At 37.8% G+C, this 19,551-nt stretch overlaps 3 protein-coding genes across 5 annotated transcripts; 2 read left to right on the top strand and 1 right to left on the bottom strand.

Moving 5' to 3' along the window:
* The first annotated feature begins 6,599 nt into the window (after positions 1–6,599).
* On the top strand, positions 6,600–9,102 carry LOC123013003 (short transient receptor potential channel 4-like). 2 transcript variants are annotated; one of them, XM_044411279.1, is made up of 4 exons: positions 6,600–6,883; positions 6,932–7,401; positions 7,462–8,872; positions 8,919–9,102. In XM_044411279.1, the coding sequence occupies exons 1-4, from the start codon at positions 6,685–6,687 to the stop codon at positions 9,080–9,082; spliced, it is 2,244 nt and encodes a 747-aa protein (XP_044267214.1). In that variant the 5' UTR covers positions 6,600–6,684; the 3' UTR covers positions 9,083–9,102. The 2 variants fall into 2 exon arrangements, with proteins under 2 accessions (XP_044267214.1, XP_044267213.1); XM_044411278.1 differs by having other exon boundaries at positions 6,932–8,872.
* A 1,151-nt stretch (positions 9,103–10,253) lies between these two features.
* Positions 10,254–16,163, bottom strand: LOC123013459 (histone deacetylase complex subunit SAP130-A). 2 transcript variants are annotated; one of them, XM_044411976.1, is made up of 11 exons: positions 16,033–16,163; positions 15,701–15,984; positions 15,041–15,654; positions 14,652–14,985; positions 14,526–14,600; positions 14,313–14,480; positions 11,817–11,999; positions 11,323–11,764; positions 10,920–11,268; positions 10,754–10,867; positions 10,254–10,701 (listed from the first exon to the last, which is right to left on the bottom strand). In XM_044411976.1, exons 2-11 carry the CDS (start codon positions 15,924–15,926, stop codon positions 10,552–10,554), a joined length of 2,655 nt encoding a protein of 884 aa, XP_044267911.1. In that variant the 5' UTR covers positions 15,927–15,984; positions 16,033–16,163; the 3' UTR covers positions 10,254–10,551. The 2 variants fall into 2 exon arrangements, with proteins under 2 accessions (XP_044267911.1, XP_044267912.1); XM_044411977.1 differs by having other exon boundaries at positions 11,931–11,999.
* Positions 16,164–16,377: 214 nt separating this feature from the next.
* LOC123013457 (coatomer subunit beta') lies at positions 16,378–19,535 on the top strand. Its single transcript, XM_044411972.1, has 5 exons — positions 16,378–16,527; positions 16,580–16,931; positions 16,977–19,188; positions 19,235–19,346; positions 19,400–19,535. Exons 1-5 carry the CDS (start codon positions 16,525–16,527, stop codon positions 19,433–19,435), a joined length of 2,715 nt encoding a protein of 904 aa, XP_044267907.1. The 5' UTR covers positions 16,378–16,524; the 3' UTR covers positions 19,436–19,535.
* The last annotated feature ends 16 nt before the right edge of the window (positions 19,536–19,551 follow it).

The raw sequence follows: 19,551 nt of genomic DNA, 5'->3' as shown, positions 1-19,551 counted from the left end.
AAATTAGTAGAAAGCCGCGATTTGCATTTCGAACCCAAACTACCAATAAAAAGGAAACTTTAGAATATGATTAGCTCAATAAACCCGCTTTCATCATGGCGGAAATCCGATTTTTTCCCAAATCTGAGCTACAGTAATAATTATCAAGGAAAACACTCGCACTAATCATCGATCTTGTCCAAGACAGGTCTTTTGGAAACGTGAATTATTCATGCCTGTATTAGTACATGACTTTTGAATTGCGGCGAGTGACTCATTCTCTCCTTTTTAAGAGAATATTCTTACAACCTCGCTACATGAACACTTTCATAATCGAAAAACAATAGTCGATTTTGCCGACACCCAGCGGCGGCATTTCTTCTCATACCAATTAATAATTTTCATTCAGATAACCATCAAACTTTTTAGTATTCAAATAAGCTACCATTAACGTCACTTTTATTGTCCACGATGGGCCACAATTTAAAACGCATTTGTTAAACCCATTGACAACTCACAACTCTATTAATCTCACAGCTCACAAAAATAACAATTTAAACCAAAAAACACAACAATTAAATAAGAAAGAGGTATAAATATATACTTAGGATTCCAAAAATCAAATAAAATATTGATAGATAATTTTTATCTAGAGATTAACATACTTAAAATCCAAAAAAAAAAATTATGGCTATAATATGTTTCACTTTTCTACAAAATGTGATTGTTTTTTTTTAGCTAAAAATTTGTGTTAAATTAGCATCACCTATACCTTCTTATTAAGCTGTTTTTTTTATAAATCAAAGCAATTGCTTGGAATTTTTAGCATTTTTTTTCTTATGATATAATTGCATACAATATACAGGTAGTTTAAAAAAGAAATAAGGATTTAAAAAGGTGATTTTTCAGGTCAATATAAGAAAAAAAAGTTCCTATAGACTTATATTCGAAAATGTTTTCTAAAGTGTCGCTCTGAAAATAGCGAACAATTCAATTATTTCAGTAAGTGGTTGAGGTAACTTTACAAAAATTTGCACCTGGGGTAATTTTTTGCAATGAATTTACTTGTGATATTAAAAATTGTATTCCTTAATCAAATGGATGGGAGCACTATAGTTTGTTAATGCAAAAAAAAATATTAATTTTTTACAGAGTCGGTATTTTTGATTAAATTTGTTTTAAAAATGTCTTTTATGTTATTTTTTTTGCTACCCACCTTTTTCGCGAAAAACAAAGTTTTCTTAAATGCAGTGACTTTTTTACATAGGTCTAATGATATTAAAGAATTTGCACTTTTCTCATACGTTTTCAGTTGAGAAAATTGTTTAATCTTCAAGAGTTCAATTTTCTTCACAACTGTGAAGAAAAAAAAATGATTAATGTACATGTTAACAATAAAAAGAAAACATAAAATAAAATATTAGTCATTATTTAAGATTAGAAAAAGTAAGAAATGGCCATTTTCACTCAGATGAATTACTTCACTAGCCCTCGGCTCGTATCGAAAATTTAATCTACCTGGAAATAGCCAACTTTCTCACTTGTTACTATTTTTTACGACCTTAACAGAAAAGAAGTTTTTCCACCCTAATTTTATTTCGTTAGTTTTAAGATTCGTCTTGCTGGATTTTTTTTTCGTGGGTTGTTAACTGTCGACAAGTTTCAGGCAGTAACTTCTACCTGTTGCAGGAAGAAAACATACACTTTCCTCTCTTGTAATACAATATAAGTATTTTTTATATTGACCAAAGTAAACACTCCTCAAAATTTGTTAACGTTTTTTTCCGGACACCTGTACAAAAATGACGTTAAAACAGTTTTTTTTAGTAATTATTTTAGCCTTATAAGGTGTTGTATTTCGTCAACCAAAATTTTTTTTTTAATTTTACTTTTTTATAAATTATATCTTAGAATTTTATGAAAAAATTGGGGAGAGAAATGTATACCTACTATCAAGTAAATAATGTTTATTTACAATCACTAATAATGTAGTAATATACCGATTCCTAACCTTCTGAAGGTCGGGAAATTTGTCATTACTTACATCACGTGGAAAATAATTTCTGAGAAATTATTAAAGTTACAAGCTCATCAAACTTCAAAAATTCAATTTGTTTGCACAGTAACTGCGTCTTGACACTTCGAATAATAAGATATTTACCATCTCGCATGTAATATACTATATATTTTTTATATGTAATACATAATATAAAATCTAAATAAAAATTCAAATTGATGTCTTTCTTGTAATAAATTTTAACAGTAATTTGTCTTATAAAGTTATTAAATGTGATATTTAATTATAAACTGGAAAACAAATTAATACTAGCACATAATTAACTTTCTATCAATTAATTTCAACTGCACTGTTTGCTACATCAATATATCAAAAGTTGAAAACACAGAAAATACAAAAACCATTGCTCTACAAAAATACTTATTTTTCTATTTTTTTTTGAAGTTAAAAAATAAGGTGGTTGTTTCAAAAAGTATTTTGTGCAAGAAAATTAATCATTCTTTTATCGTGTTCATCTGTTATTACAAACTGCTCCTCCTCCTTATTTACAATCAGTAACATCCTTGATCTAATTTTTAAGATTAATAACCAATTATTCTGACCAGTTATTTCTAGAAAAAGATTATCGTAATTATAAAAACCTCCTGCTTTTGCTGCATTTGCATTGACAAGTTTATTTCAGCAAATTACAGCTGCGGCCTCCAGCGGAAACAATAAATTGTTGAAATTTTGAAAAAAATTCAAAGTGTGTAATTAGATAAAATTACATTGAAATGGGATGCAGGTCACCTGCTTCATCCAAGACAGGAATGTCCCGCGATGTGTCCTCTGCCTCGCATTTATTTATGTGTGAGACTGGCACATTCCGTGGCTGCTTCCTTTGAGGCATTGTATGGAAGAGTATTGTGTAATTAGAAATGCCGACAGCATTTCCACTGGTACACATGTTGCTGTAATGATACCATAAATTGAAGAAACAGCTGCTGTTCATATTAGCGCCACGACCGTTTGTCCTGCAAACTAGACTTCTTGAGGAAGATCGTTTAAATTCTTCGCGTTGCGATCTGCTATCCCTAAACGGGACGACTTAATGTCCTGCTGGAAGCCTCCGATCAAATTCCAACACTATGGGGGCAAATGACCGGTTTTTTATTCTTTTAGAGCGCAATTTGCTCATCGATGCCATAAATTTGCGAAATCATTACTTCTGAAAGTTGATTCTACAGTTAAATGTGCAAAACGTTTTAAAGCAACGCAAATTAGCTCGTATTTATGCTATTTTATACGATTTGCAAAACAAAACCATAAATTCCGCAATATGAAGGGAGATTTTTACATACGAGTAACGGTACGTTATAAAATTCCAAACTAATTTTTATCGCAAATTAATTGTCTCGCGATCTCGATAAGAGATAAAATCGCTCATTGAAGCTTTTATTTCACTCGTAAAAATCGTATAAAGTCTCTGATTATATTCCTGTTTCGTGTTATAGCGAAAAAGTGTTTCTTAAGGGAGTTCAATAAACCTGAAACAGTTACAAGGAAATTTTATCGATGATGACTGGACAGTTTTCAGCAAAGCCACTTTTTCAGCTTAATCTATGCCACATTCGAGTGCTTCTTTATGCGGGTGCATAAGAACGGGAAGTTTTATTTTGCTGAATATTTATGAAGTGGTTGCATACGTTTTATGAGATTTGTTTCAAAGTTTGAGCTTTTGAAAATTGCAAATGCAAATGTAATGGATGGTCTCATTTGTTTAAGTTGTTACGCTAGATAAATTAAATAGTTCAAAATTAAAATTTGAAAATGTTACTAATAAACAATTATTATTATAATTAGTTTTTAATAATTTTAAATCTTAAAATCAGACCAAATGACGTTTTTACACCTCTGAGGGTCCAAAACTGAAAATTCGCAAACAAACCGTTCTGACCTTTATCGAATTAATGTTTTCACTATTTTTGTATTTACCAGCTATTTTTTCAATAAACATTTGTTACAGAACAATGATCTTTTTTTATAAAATAGGAAATTAAAAGTGCAGTCCAACGGCATCAAAAATAAGAAATTGACTGTAAAGCAGTTTGTTGCAATTATTGCAATTGTTTGTCTGGTTGAGCGGACTAAACTTGTAACATTATAAACATGTTTACGAACAGTCTCCTCCATGAATGAAACTTTATTAGTAATAAAAGCTTTTTATGCAACTTCATAAATTTACACTTTCATTCAACATGCAGCATGCAATTTAGGTTTTGCAACCCACCTACGTTGAAAAAAGAGCTGCTCCAATTAGACAAATAAGCGAAAAGAAAGTGTGAGAATAATTTGCTTAATCGAAGAGAATAGAGTTTTATTATGCCTGTAGGAACTCCAGCCCAGCGTCGCTTAATCGTCGAATTTACAACTGATGAATGGATTTATTTACACTTTTGATATTGTAATTCAAGTCAAAGCCCACATTCTGTCACGGTTTGCCCATAAAGCTCAAACTCCGCCTCCTTCCATTGTAATATTGTGGATTTTAATTATGCGCAAAGAAGCCGAGGCTTCGCTTCAGGATATGCCTGCACACCTATACTAATGGCTCATTTATGCCAAGAAACTTATTGCGAGAAATTTTATTATTGTGGAGCGAAGAACTGGTCTTTTTACAGCTCGAGTGTTTCCTCGAAGTGAAATATGGGAGTAAGTGCAAGCTCCTCACGATCAAGATTGCCTTTTTGTCTGCAACCACAAATTACAGCCGTATTTGTAGATATAAACTTTACTCGATGTAATACAAGATTTCTCATTCACTATAAAGCAATGTTCCCTGAATTCGCGCCATGAAATATTCAAGGACTTCGACGTTCTAAACACTTTAGGATAAATTCTTCGTAAAATGTTTGCAATTTTAAAATCACTCATGATTTATCTCCAGACGTTTCGCAACCGGCATTAAAATAAAAATAGTCAGTATTCCGGTCAATCACCAATCAAAACTATCATAAGCATAAATAATCCTTGCGCAAGTCCAGTGGAAATGGCTCGTTTTAGCAACTTTACGATTATTGTGGGAATTTCATTTACTTCAGAATTTTCTAGGTAAATTCATTTGTTTGCCACTCTAAATAAAAATTAAGCTCTACCGGAACCAAAAATGAGAATTTACTGGTTGACGATTTGAGTTTATTTAAATGTCGAGCCTTCCCACCCGATAAGATAAACACAAGAAGTAAATGTCTTGTTCGTGTGCTCGACTAAAACAGATTTATTTAATTTAACGGTTTTAGATTGGACTAAATTGACGATTTCAAATTATTTAATCGGAAAAAACTTCTAAATTAGTTGGAGCATAAAAGACAGACAAACCACTCTTATCGGGGCCTAACCCTTTCATGTACGAAACCACTTTATTCCACTGTTATCTAATTGAAGTTTTACGGTGTTTTCACCAAAACTTGGAACAGAACACTGCCATTGATTATAGATTAAAGAAAAATATGAGAGGGTAGGTAGCTGTTGCATGTCGGTGGACAATAAACACTGTGTACACTAAAACAACATTTTTGTGGTACCAGAAGCTATACTTGCACTGGAATTTAAACCACCAAAATTGACTATATGCGGTTTAGACCATTATTTTAGATTAGATTAAGTATAGTTTCATATTTGAAACACGATTATTTTGATTGATGACAGCTTTTCATGCAGTAAATTGGACAAGAATGAATGGATTTTTAATAATTTATTGCAATTACCTTAATACAGAATGTTATTACATAAAAAAACAATAGTGAGAAGTTATAGTAACATTTCTGCGTATTTTTTTTTTATATGTATACTTTATGTTCTTACCTTAGTTTTTCTTATTTTCTTTTTTTATCATATTATTATTACGATTATCCTATGATGCACATGTTACATACAAAAAATTATGTCATGTACATTGGAAAATCAATAAATCATTTTTTTATTGATATTGTTATACAATTTGCAAAATCTAAGAGCTAAAAGGTTTCAGGCGCCCAAAGTCAATCCAAGCGAGAATTATGTCAAATGCACAATTGAAAAATAACAGACTTAAACTCTTGAAAAAAGTAAAAAGTTCACAATTTTTGGTCTAGTTTTGTTATTTTTCGTCTTATTTTAACGAAATTTTGCAAATTAATTTCGTTTTAGTTAAAAACACTCCAGAAAAAAATTTAATTTTTGACTTAATTTAATGAGTTTCTGATCTGTTTTAATAATCTCACAAAAAAAAGTAAAAACCACACCATTCTCATGCAAATTTTGTGGTTTTTCGTCTTATTTTTGACAAAACTTTAATCAAACAAATCATAGTTGTAACTTAAACGTGTTTTGACAAGATTTTTCAAAGTAAATGAGTAAATGAACTATTCCAGCGAACAACCTAAAATAATACAAATTTCGCTCTAATTTTTCGGTCTGTATAAGCAACATTTTTGGAAAGTAAACATTTTTGTCTAACTTTTTTTTAATAAATTATGTGTTCTAGTTTTTGTAGTATTTTTTTCTCTTTTTTTAAAATAATTTACAGTTTTCTGCATTTTTTTTAATTTGCTTTTTGACACTGATAGTTTGCTATTTCCCTTGTCACATATTGACATTTTACGTTTTTGTCACTTTTAACGTCATTCTAAGTTTACACCCCTTTTATTTTTAATTTTATTTTGTAATTAATGTCTCGAGATCCGGAAAACCCCGATGCCGGAAATCCTCCCCCTCCTCCGCCCCCAATGCCCGGTTTTGGGCGCGGCCCAGGCCGCATGGGCTACCGAAGACTCGAAGAAGACGACGAGTTGTTAATCCCCCGCCCTAGCATCCTCCTCCCCCACCTCCAAGACTCCGAAAAGCGCTTTTTCGAACTCGTTCACTCCGGTATCCCCCACACCGCTTAATTCCAACTCGCGACTGTAAAATTTTCAGGTGATGTCGCCGCTGTTAACGAATTCCTCAGCGAAAATCCCGGTTTTAACATTAATTGCGTCAATTTCCAAGGCGTCTCGGGTCTACTAATCGCGGTTCAGAGCCGCTCCGAGCCCATGGTGGAGTTCCTCCTCTCCCAACAAGACATCGATATCGGTGATTGCGTCCTGCACGCAATTAGGGATAACCAGCCCAAAATCCTGGAACTCCTATTGGAGAAGCAGCGGAATACGGCCCCCAGTTTGGAGTACGTGGGGGTGACCCACAGCTCCGACTTCCCCGACTACGTGACCCCCCTCATCCTCGCGGCGCAATGCGGCCATTATGAAATCATCGAGTTGTTGATCGACAGGGGGCACACCATCGGGAAGCCCCACTCGCCCTCCTGCCGCTGCATGGACTGCAAGGCCCAACTTGAGCGCGACGACCTTCTCCACGCTGAACACTTGCGGTTAAATCTCTACAAATCTGTATGCAATCCGGCCTATATATGTCACTCCTCGAGGGACCCCATCCTCACTAGTTTCCAGCTATCGGCCGAATTGCGCCAGTGCTCGTTTCTAGTCCCCGAATTCCGCAACAACTACCTCGAGCTCGCCACCGAAGTGAGCAACTTCGCCGTGGAACTCATCGCCGGCTGCAGAAACTCAGGCGAGGTTGAAACCATCCTCAAACAGAAAGCTGGGATCCAGAACGCAAGCATCTTCATGTACCCAAGACTGGTGCTCGCGATGGACTACAAGCAGAAGTTCTTTGTGGCGCATGCCCACATCCAGCACATTGTGGAGTCCCTCTGGAGAGGCAACTGGTACGACTATAACCTTAAACCGATCCCGGCGAAGATCGTTTACCCCATTTTCCGGATTTTGCTACTGCCCATCATAGTTGTGATGTGCATTTTCATGCCACGACACCAAATGGTGGAACATTGGAACATCCCCCTCAACCGGATGATCAACCACGTCGCGGCTTTTCTCGTCTTCTTGGTGCTTATTTTCCTGGAGTCGAACCAGTCCAAGGAGAAGCAGAAACGCTTGCCCCCCAATTCGGGACTCGAACCCGTGATTATCATCTTCGTGGTGGGGAACTGTTGGAGTGTGGTGCGGATGTGTCTCATTCAGGGCCCCCGGAGGTACTTTACGTACCTCTGGAACTGGCATGCGGTCATCTCCAACACTTTATTCATCCTCACATTCGTTTTTTGGTTGGCTTCGTACGTCGACGCTGTGAACAACGACCAAGTGGACTTGGAGCGGAAATATTGGCACCACTTGGACCCGGTTTTGATAGCGGAGGGGACTTTTGCCGTCGCCGTCGTCATGACCTATTTCAAGTTGATGTTTTACTGCCGATTGAACTACTATTTAGGCCCCTTGCAAATCTCTTTAGGTAAAATGTGCACCGACATGGCCAAATACATCACAATCTTCATCATCATCATCATTTCGTTCACGGCCGGCTTGTGTCGCTTCTACAACTACTACGATGGAATGGTCCAAGTGGACTCGAACGGGATCAAGACGGCTCAAGTCTCCTCATTCATCGACTTTAGCACCACGTTGAAGACCTTCTTCTGGGCGGTTTTCTGCATGGCGCCGCTTGAAACCGGCGATGTGATTATTGAGAACCTCCCTGGGGATACCGAAAACACGACCATCATCAACAAGCACCTCTTCACTGAAGCAGTGGGCTACATCGCGTTCGCTCTTTTCGAAGTACTGACAGTTGTGATGATCCTCAACATGTTGATTGCGACAATGTCGTCGACGTTTCAACGCGTTTTGGACAACATCGACGTTGAATGGACGTTTGGGAAAACCGATTTTTATTTAGAATATATGCTACAATCCACACTTCCGCCCCCGTTGAATTTGATACCAACTCCTAGCGGAATTTCGGCGTTTATGGAGTGGTTTCAGTCGCCCAAAGTCGACCCGAGAGGTTTGTGTCAATTGCATACTTCAAAGCCTAATTTTATTCCATTTAGAAGAAGAAAAGAAAAATGATTATCCTGCGCTTATGTCGCAGTTGGTGCAGAGATATTTCAGAGACAAAGATTCGGCTACGAGTCCTGAAAACGATTTAGAGTTTCTTAAACAGGAAATCGCCGAAATTAAGCAAGCAGTTAACGACTTATTAGAAAAGGAGTAATTTTTTTATAAAAAATAAAATATTTTATGCAATTTGCACCTTTCTTCTGAATTAGGGGTTGCCTACGCGTCAGGATTTTTAAACTGTTTTTTTTTTGACGTAGTGTAAAAGGTTATTTTTATTTTCAGCCCAAAAACGGGCTTAAAAAGTACTTTTAGCCTAATTGTTTTAGCGAATTAATTTTGTTTCTGGCCGAAAAAGGTTTTAAAAAACTACAAATGATGTAGTTTTCGATATGATTTGGTGATTTTCTGATCTGTTATTTTCATGTAATCTCACAAAAGAACGAGATAAATAAAAAAAAAAGTAGCACCATTCACAAACAAATTTTATGGTTTTTTGGCTTATTTTTTAAAAAATTTCGTTCAAAAACAAAACAAACAAAATTACATCAACTTTTTTTGTTTTATTTCAGTGATTTTTAGGCGTGTTTCGACAAAACCTTTAAAGTAAATGAGTCTAGTTAAAAAATGAACTAAATCGAACGAAATAAGCTAAAATAATATCAATTTATAAATTAATTTAGGGAATTTTGCAGCCAGTTTAAGCAAAGTTATAAGAAAATCGTTTTTATCTCAAAAACACTTAAATATCACTTGAGAAATTGACAGTTTTTAGCATAAATTCGTTAATTTTTGCCTTGCTTTTAACTAAATTATGCGAAGTAAATAATGCGTTCCTACCTGAAAAATGTGCTCGAAACAGACCAATATACTGTAATTTTTTAACTAATTAATGATTTTATTTTGAAAAAATTTAGCGACATAATTGAGTTTCATGCTGAATACATGCAAAATATGCTTAAAATAAAATAAAAATGATGCTTTTTGACCTAATTTACAATGGAATTTCGTTCATTGATGACTTCGCAATGAAAAAAATTAATTCTAAGCATTAAATGTTTGGAGAAACACTAGAATTTTGAAAAATAATTTCAAAATATATTAATTTTCTGTTATCTCATCGCAGTTTTTTTCATTTCAAAAAAGTCCCTAAATCACCAGGCTGCCACAAAAATCTCCAAACATGGTGAAATTTTACCAGACTGACAACACTGTCGTTTTATTATACGTCTTTGCTTCAATATTGGTTGACCACAAATAAAACGCAATTTCTTTACAAATCATTAATTTAAAAAAAAAAAAAACGAACACGAGTAACTTAAACTGTCGAAATTTAAACCAACTTTATTATAAACATCAACAGTAATTCACTGGAAAAGTTTAGTCTCATCCACCAATGGATGTAATAATATACATACAAGCCCGTGTACAAGAACTGCACACTTTGATTTATTACAAAACCGCTTATCTACTTTAAGATCTCTATATAATTCAAAATATCAACATCAAATAATAAATACAAGAAAAACTCAGAAAAATATACACGCAATCTGTATAAAACTACTTTTCTCTTGATCTCCGACCTAATGTCTAAAAAATCAAAGCAAAAAAAATCAAATCACAAATTTACGATTTATCCCGTTTCTTGAAGTTACGTTTACTGGCACATCTATTAATAATATCCGTGACATGACCCTTATGGTCAAAGATTTTCATAATTTGGGTCTTCGCTTCAATCATTCCATCGTTGATGATTTTAATCCTTTGCAAATTACCCTGAAACCAAACTTGATTTAAACCAATCAAACCACAACACGCACTAAACCACCTTGATAAGTTCGTTGATTCGGTTTATATCCTTCTCAAAGTCTAACGCCTCTTGAGATTCGGTGTTTTTAAGCAATTCGTTCAACTGGTTGTACACTTGCTGCTCTTGCTCGGCCTACACCCCAATTAAAAAACAAATGTGACCAAAATTACCACTGAGAACTCACCAAATCCTCCATTTGAGTCGAAAGATGATAGATTTTCCAACCGTTCACCTTCTCTTGCACTCTGTACTGATTGGCCAAATCCATGATCGTAGGCCTCCGCTCATCTTTGGGTCTCACGTCCGAATACCTCAAATAGTGATTATGTGTGGCCTTCCACGTCTGCCTATAGCTATTCAACAAGCTTGCTGACGCTGGTTTTCGAACAGTCGTCACTTGCCCCGCCTCCGGGGCCCCATCTCTCGGCTCATCACTCTGATTTCCATCAGAATCCTCCTGTTCCTTCTTCAGCGAACTATCAGTAATAAACTGCATGTCATCATTATGCTCATCAATATCATTACTCCCAGTCCTGGAAAAAACTCGATAATTATTCACAAAAAAAATAATAAATAAAAAATTGTACAGTTGTTGCTTCCTTGGCTTCTTCCTCGGACTCATCTCCATGGGGGGCTTCACACCCTCATCCTCCTTATTCATGGGGGCATGTGGCATACTATCTTCATTCACTTCAGCCAGTCCTGGACTGGACGTCGCTGATATGGTGGTGCTCCCGCCTGAACTATGCCCATTTCCGCGCGAATCGGGCCTCGAAGGGGGCGAAATCGACGGAAGGGGCTGCTGGGTGAGGTTGGTCAACACCGGTGTGAGGTTTTTGGCCGCCTTGAGGGGCGACCCCTCGTGGTCGCGCTTGCGTAAAATGCTCGGACGCGGCGATGACGTCATTTTTGTCGGTACGGATTGAGATTGCTCCGAGTTTAGCTCTGATTGGCCCGAGAATTGTTGAGTACGGTTCTGGTCCACCACCATAACTGGGTTAAAGCGCATTTGTTGATTGGTCACAATGCCTGATAAATGAAAATTATGGGGTTTTATTCGAGTTTTGATGGTTTTACGCACCGTGGACTTGTGTGTTTAGAGACGATGGTCGTATTTGTTGAGTGGGTGCTTGTGGAAGAGCGGCGAAAGATGTCGGTTGTTGGCCGAAAGAACGACCATCGTAAAAATACGTACTTGCGAGAGAATATGTTGTTACACTGCTTGTTGTTGTGTTGATGCTGGTTTGGGGTGCAGTTGTAGGACCTGAAACACAAAGCACAACTGTCACAATGTTTTTCTTATTAAAAATAATCTTGGTAACCCTGGTAATAATTAATCAAATAGCACACTACATAATATTCGTGACAGAAATTATACCAAAATATTTTTTTTAATAAAATGTAAAAAAAATCACAAAGTACACAAAGTAACATTAATCATACTCCAGGTGCGACTTTGTATTATCATATGCACATATTACATAATAAAATTATGCCAAGTACACTGAAAAATAAATAATTCAAATTTATAATTTTTTTAATGTTTTGTTTTTGTATTAATACAATTTATATTTCCATAATTTTTTAATTGTTTTTATCTTTTTATCTATGTACTTCTCTACCATCTTTCATTGAGTTGGAGCCCTACTTCTTGTACAGCCTGTATAAAATTTTTCTTATACAGGGTGATTCAGCTTAAATGACCCACTTGACCTCTCTTGGCAGACAACCCATAATACACAAAGCAATTATTCCTTGATTCATATTAGAATTTTGAAAGTTTCATGAATCAAAGTTTGCTGTTCGAAAAATATCGGAAGTGTCACTGTCACAAGCACATGCAACAATACATTTCAATCAATGTCAATTTTTCGAATAAACGCAATTTTATTTTATAGAAAAGAAAAAGGTAAATCAAAAATTAATTATTTCATAGTCAATGCTCTATGTGGTCACCCGGACGGTGCTCACAAGTCACGATTCTATTCACAAAACACAAAATCAAACATCACTAAACATAACATTATTAATAAAGTTTGGATTATTTTCTCATTATTCCCAAAGAAAATAACAAAAATCTAATCTACGAGGGAAGTCAGCATCTCATAGTTCTTGCACTAACTGCATGCGATAGGGATGAAATTTATTAGTTTTTAAAGTCCTAGAAACAGAAGATTGCAATTGCAATTGCAATTCCTCTTTGCCCAATATGCCGATTTTGTTCAACAGTCTCCAACACCAAAATTTTCTTCTTTAAACTAGTCGCAGTTTGTATACTTCCACGCTTACTTGCAGGCCAATTGTGACACAAACACATTTCCAGTCGTTTAAAAATTTTATGCGTAGGATGTAGGTACTCTTTCTGGATATTGCCAAGCGTATGAATCGGCGGCTAATCTAGCATTTTTACCACATGCACCATAAGTTAATATCACATCAGTTTTTTCATTATTTGTATATGAATATCTCGGCATTTTTGAAATTTTGAGACGTCGTCTGCGTTGACGTTTCATTTGACGCTTTGAAATATTTACTTGTCAAATGGACGATATTTTGAAAATTTAATTTTGAATCAAGGAATAAGTGCATAATGTATTATGGGTTGTCTGCCTAGAGGGGTCACCCTGTATTATTCTTATTGCCTTGCTCATTTTTTGAAAAATTTTTGAAAATATGTTTCAATTTAAATTGAAATAAATGAACTAACATGTTTTTTTTTGCTTTTGTTGTACAGGGTGCGTACTACAAGTGACCAAATTGTGCTATTTTGAAAAATTTATAACTCTAATTTTTTCCATGTTCCATGTCATTATTCTCTGAGGCCGAGTTTTGAACCATCCCTGTATATTTTATACCATAAGAAGTTAATTTTTACATACATTTTATAATTTTCAAATAAAACAATATTTCATATTTCGAAACCTCGATAATTCGATTAATTTCTTTGACTTCGACTTAACAAAGTTCAACTGTACGTCAATTCTTCAAAAAAAAAACTTGAATACAATGCTGAAATAATGAAACACCTTACAAATTTCAAAATATTTTTCTCGATGTAGAAGCCACATAAGTATGGGCGTAGTCTTTTTTTGGTGTTGGAATTAGATAATGAATAGATTTGTGCAACATTTTTTAATAGTAGATAAATAAGTAGATAAAAATATTCCTGATTGAAACATTAATCTTAGCTGATTTAATATAATGAATTGAGTACGATTTCTAAAAGAAAAAAAATACCTTACCACTATAAAAAAAATAAATCCTCAAGTCAAACAAATAAACCTCATTTCGTAACTGTTTCAAAATGTAAAATATAAAAATTACATAACTTAACCAATTACCTTCATTCATAAACTATTGTAAAAACCAAACTGTGTTTACACAAAAACTAAACCGAGCAACTGCATTTAACATTTAAAAGGTTGCTGTAAACCCGTCTGATGATAAAAACCTGATTGAGTCATAGTTTCGTTTTATCATGAAATGTAGATAAGAGATAAAAAACTAACAATATTTTGAAGCATTGTCGACTTATTATTTCAATGAATAATCTTTATTATTGGAACAATACACTTACTGGGGGAAGTCCTCCTGGGCACCGACGACAACGGAATAAAAACATTGGCCGTTGGAGTTTGTCCTTGTTGATTATCGCCTTGTTGAGAATACACACTAGCAATTGGTATAGTTTGCGAAGAAACAACCGCTGATTGCCTTTGACTAACTATTGCAGTGGGGACATTAACTGAAAAAAAGTAACCAAAAAAAAATCACTAGTAATAAAACTCACCAGTTCGATTAGCAGCCGTGACAACAGTTTGCGTAGTCTTCACAGCAGCCGGTATTGGAGTAAAATGAATGGCACCTGAAAAAAAAAAGATAAACATGAATAAAAAAAAACAACAAAAAAACAAACCTTGAGCCGGTTGTGTTATAACTTTAGTTGCTTGCGTGTGCACACTTCTCGGTTGCGAAGTATTAGCCACGGCGAGGAGATTAAGCGTCCTCGTCTGACCTATAATATTGGAGTTTGAGACTTGTGCAGGACTTGCAGCAACTGATAACCGCCCTATTGTAACATTCGGTTGCGTTGAAACGATTCTATTAGCTGTTGTACCAATAACTGAAGAGGGTTGCGAAGCCACAGCTGTGATCCTCGCCCCCGAGGTTAAAACAGTCGCTTGGGGGGCCACCAAACGCCCACTTGTTTGCGTAACATTGACCGGAATCGTCAAACGTGCCGTCGTTACCTGACGATCAAAAAAAATATATATTGAATAACAATTTTAATTTATTTGTAATTACCACAGGTCTTGTTGCAGCATTTTGCCTCTGATTTTGTGACGAACTCACTGTAAGTCTCGGAGTCGCCGTAAACTGTCCACTAGTATTAGCACTATAAACCACAGCCTGGGTCCTCGAAGGCAGCACCTGTGCAATAGTAACATTCCCTAACCCCTGAATCCCGGACGCGTTTTGTCCCGGCTTAAACGAGTGTCCGATTGTGATCGCAGAATGCAAAATCGTAGTCCCTGGCCTAATCGTCGACACGTTCTGCAGCCCCGTTTGCGCCCTAGAGACAAGCTGGGGCTTCCCTGTGACACTTGCCCCTCTAACCGGCGAACTCAACACAGTCGTCGCCCCCTTAATCTGCGACCCATTTGACGTGTTCGTGAGCCAGGCTGTGCCTTGAGCGGGACTTGGAGTCCGAGGCGGCCGCACAAACCCGCTCGCTTGCGCTGCCACCACCATGGGGGCGCGCACCGACGCCACGTTGCTCCGAGGCGCCGCTAGATTCGCCACGACTGCCGGACCCCGCGGCACGTGGTACGTGGTCCCACATGGAACGGGGGCTGTGGAAAGCGTGATTTGGGCAGGTCTCTGGATTGTGATGCTAGCAGAACTCGTCCTTGCAGCATCTAAAAACCACAAATTAGCGCAAATTGGGGTTTTAGGCACACTCACCTGGCTTGAATACGGTGTGGGGGACGATGTTTGTTGTGATTATTGTGGGGGCGTTTGAGACTTGGCCCGAGTTTGGGGGCGTTCCCTGAGTCAGGACTCGCATTCCACGTAAGGCTTGACTCGTCATCAATAAGGGGGCTTTCCCGACAGTGGTTATTTGTGTCCGGGCCAAGTCCAGAGGCAAGGACTTGTGGGACTCTTTCCCCTCGTCACCATTTCCGCTCATAGTTCACAAAATTCGCAATTATACTCATAAAAAACTCAAATTATTACGTTAAACGCATCTGCGGAAAAATTAATAAATGGAAATTTATGAGCTACAAAAACCGAACCTTTGCAGTTTTTTGACCATTTTTCACACCGAAATAACATAATTTTGAGTTTAACTTAAAACTGAGGTTTGCACTTAAAATAGACTAAACACCACAAAACGCAAATTCCGAACTGACGCCATTGCTCACGCTGTCAAAAATACATCACCTCATTGCCTCGAATTGCCACTAATCATAACAATTATGACATTATATTTAAATTAACAACAATAATGATTAGTAACAACGCAAATGCTATAAACAACTAACATTGTGTCAAAACAAAACTTTTTAAAAATTAACAGAAAGAAGTGCCTGTAGTATTACCAAAAATTATACTTATATTGCATGCGACTTTTGTAAAATGGGATTTCGGTGAAATTATCGTTTCTAAACGTCAACTTGAAGCCGAGTTGTCGGGCCACGTATTTTGGTTCTTTTTTAAATGGCAAGTTGTGTTTTGGCGAAAAACCGTCAATAGAAACGTAAAACGTCGTGATCTACGCCCCCAAGATGGTAAGAAAGACTGGTTTAGGAGCTTTACTTGTGGTTAACCTAAATTTGTTAGCCCCTCCGTTTGGACATAAAACGCAAGCTTACGGCCCGCTCCGACCGTGTAAAATGCGTCGACTTGCACCCTACCGAGCCCTGGATGCTGTGTTCGCTGTACAGCGGCAATATAAACGTCTGGAACCACGAAACCCAACAATTGGTGAAAACGTTTGAAGTGTGTGATTTGCCAGTCCGAGCTGCGAAATTCGTCCCCCGGAAAAACTGGGTGATTGCCGGCTCCGACGACATGCAAATCCGCGTTTTCAATTACAATACTCTCGACCGCGTCCACGCTTTTGAGGCCCATTCGGATTACGTACGTTGTATTGTGATCCACCCCACGCAGCCTTACATCCTCACAGGGAGCGGTAAGTGCCCCAAAACTCGTTAAACTGTCCTAAACTGTCTTTCAGACGACATGCTTATCAAACTGTGGAACTGGGAGAAGGCCTGGGCGTGCCAACAAGTCTTCGAAGGCCACTCTCACTACGTCATGCAAATCGCAATTAACCCCAAAGACAACAACACGTTTGTGAGCGCCTCACTCGACCGCACTTTAAAAGTGTGGCAATTGGGGGCGTCCACCCCTAATTTCACGCTCGAAGGCCATGAAAAGGGCGTGAATTGTGTGGATTACTACCACGGGGGCGACAAACCCTACATTATTTCAGGCGCCGACGATCGTCTTGCCAAAATCTGGGACTACCAAAACAAGACTTGTGTTCAGACTCTCGAAGGGCACACTCAGAATATCAGCTCGGTGTGTTTCCACCCGGAACTCCCCATTGTCTTAACTGGAAGCGAAGACGGCACTGTTAAAGTCTGGCATGCCAATACCCACCGTCTTGAAAGCAGTCTTAACTACGGTTTTGAGCGAGTTTGGACGATTTGTTGTCTTAAAGGCTCAAATAACGTTGTTTTCGGGTACGACGAAGGCAGTATTTTGGTGAAAATTGGCCGCGAAGAGCCGGCTGTGAGTATGGACGCCACTGGGGGTAAAATCATCTGGGCGAGACACTCGGAATTGCAACAGGCCAACCTCAAGGCTTTGTCTGAGGGGGCCGAAGTGAGAGACGGGGAACGGCTTCCAGTCGCGGTTAAAGACATGGGGGCTTGCGAGATCTACCCTCAGACGATTCAGCACAACCCCAATGGTCGGTTTGTTGTCGTGTGTGGCGATGGCGAGTACATTATTTACACGGCGATGGCGTTGAGGAATAAGGCGTTTGGGGCTGCACAGGAGTTTGTTTGGGCGCAGGATTCCAGCGAGTATGCGATTCGTGAGGCGGGATCAACGGTGCGAATTTATAAGAATTTCAAAGAGAAGAAGAATTTTAAACCGGATTTTGGGGCTGAGGGGATTTTCGGTGGGTGGTTATTGGGAGTTAAGTCAGTGGCGGGTTTAACGTTCTACGATTGGGATAGTTTGGATTTGATTCGAAGGATTGAGATTCAACCAAGGGCGATTTATTGGTCTGATAATGGGAAATTAGTGTGTCTTGCGACTGAAGACAGTTATTATATTTTATCCTACGATTCTGATCAAGTTCAGAAGGCTAAGGATGAGGGTCAAGTGGCTGAAGACGGAGTCGAGTCAGCATTTGAGGTTCTAGGGGAGGTGAACGAGACAGTTCGGACGGGGCTGTGGGTCGGCGATTGTTTCATTTACACAAATGCTGTCAATAGAATAAATTATTTTGTTGGGGGTGAACTTGTAACCATAGCTCACTTGGATCGGCCATTGTATGTTCTCGGTTACGTCCCCCGTGACGACCGATTATACCTCGCTGATAAGGAATTAGGGGTTGTCAGTTATCAATTATTGTTATCAGTCTTGGAGTATCAAACAGCGGTGATGCGACGCGATTTTACTACAGCTGATAGAGTTTTACCGTCGATTCCCAAGGAGCACCGGACTCGAGTCGCACACTTCCTCGAAAAGCAAGGGTTTAAGAAACAAGCCCTTGCTGTTAGCACCGACCCTGAGCATAAATTCGAACTGGCTTTGGCTTTGGAAGACTTGAACACTGCTCGTGGTTTGGCTCAAGAAGCGAATAATCCGCAGAAATGGAGCCAATTGGGGGAGTTAGCCGCCTCGACAAACAATCTCCAGTTGGCGAAGGAGTGCATGCAGAGGGCGCAGGACTACGGGGGGCTCCTCCTCTTGGCGACAAGTTCCGGTGATGAAAACTTGGTTAAGACACTAGGGGAGAATACACACGCTGAGGGGAAACACAACTTGGCTTTCTTGTCGTTTTTCCTTTTGGGGGATTTGGATAAGTGTCTTGATATTTTGATTTCGACGGGGCGTTTGCCCGAAGCGGCGTTTTTCGCCAGGTCGTATCTTCCGGATAAAATATCTGAGGTTGTGGCGTTGTGGAAGGCGAAATTGTCGACGACGAATGAGAAAGCGGGGCAGAGTTTGGCCGATCCGAAAGACTACGAAAATTTGTTCCCAGGGTTGAATGATGCGATTGCAGCGCAACAGTTTTATGTCAAAGGGAGAAAAGGGTTGCCTTTGGCGAAAGATGCAAAGAAAATTACCCCAAATCATGAGAGGAATGTTGTACAGGAGATGAAGGCACAAGGGGGCGAAGGGTTTAGTATGCCAGTGGCACAGACGAGGTTTGTTTGTTGTTTTAGTTAATTTGAAATAATTTTGGGTTTTTAGCCAAACAAGTCAGAGTGAATATAAACCGCCCACAAGACTACAACAAGAAGATGAAGATGATCTTGACTTAGACTTGGAAGGAGTTAATATTGATGATAATATAGACACCACTGTAAGAAAGAAACTTGAGCTTGTTGTTTTTATATTGACTCGATTTTTTTTCAGGATATCAACATTGATGATGATTTGTTAAGTGATTAAAACTAAGAAAACACATTATCCAACATATATAATCGTTTATGTTTTCTATTGTCAAGTATTTTATGTAGGTATTCTGTAATAAAAGTTACAAGTTTCTTAATGTGCATTTTATTTAC

This window comes from Tribolium madens, unplaced genomic scaffold (assembly GCF_015345945.1).
Source record: "Tribolium madens isolate multiple individuals breed KSU strain unplaced genomic scaffold, Tmad_KSU_1.1 Scaffold_96;HRSCAF=242;Tcas5.2_LG5, whole genome shotgun sequence".
Taxonomy (NCBI): Eukaryota; Metazoa; Arthropoda; class Insecta; order Coleoptera; family Tenebrionidae; genus Tribolium; species Tribolium madens.
The sequence above is the reverse complement of the archived record's forward strand: the minus strand, read 5'-3'. Positions and strand labels throughout refer to the sequence as shown.

Excerpts from the sequence above, each read along its gene's own strand:
- LOC123013003 (XM_044411278.1), top strand. The coding sequence starts at position 6,685 with ATGTCTCGAGATCCGGAAAACCCCGATGCCGGAAATCCTCCCCCTCCT. Across the intron at positions 6,884-6,931 it reads TTTCGAACTCGTTCACTCCG|GTGATGTCGCCGCTGTTAAC; the intron begins GTATCCCCCACA and ends TAAAATTTTCAG. Across the intron at positions 8,873-8,918 it reads GCCCAAAGTCGACCCGAGAG|AAGAAGAAAAGAAAAATGAT; the intron begins GTTTGTGTCAAT and ends TATTCCATTTAG.
- LOC123013459 (XM_044411976.1), bottom strand. The coding sequence starts at position 15,926 with ATGAGCGGAAATGGTGACGAGGGGAAAGAGTCCCACAAGTCCTTGCCT. Across the intron at positions 15,655-15,700 it reads CCACACCGTATTCAAGCCAG|ATGCTGCAAGGACGAGTTCT; the intron begins GTGAGTGTGCCT and ends TGTGGTTTTTAG. Across the intron at positions 14,986-15,040 it reads ATGCTGCAACAAGACCTGTG|GTAACGACGGCACGTTTGAC; the intron begins GTAATTACAAAT and ends TTTGATCGTCAG.
- LOC123013457 (XM_044411972.1), top strand. Across the intron at positions 16,932-16,976 it reads TTACATCCTCACAGGGAGCG|ACGACATGCTTATCAAACTG; the intron begins GTAAGTGCCCCA and ends ACTGTCTTTCAG. Across the intron at positions 19,347-19,399 it reads ATGATAATATAGACACCACT|GATATCAACATTGATGATGA; the intron begins GTAAGAAAGAAA and ends ATTTTTTTTCAG.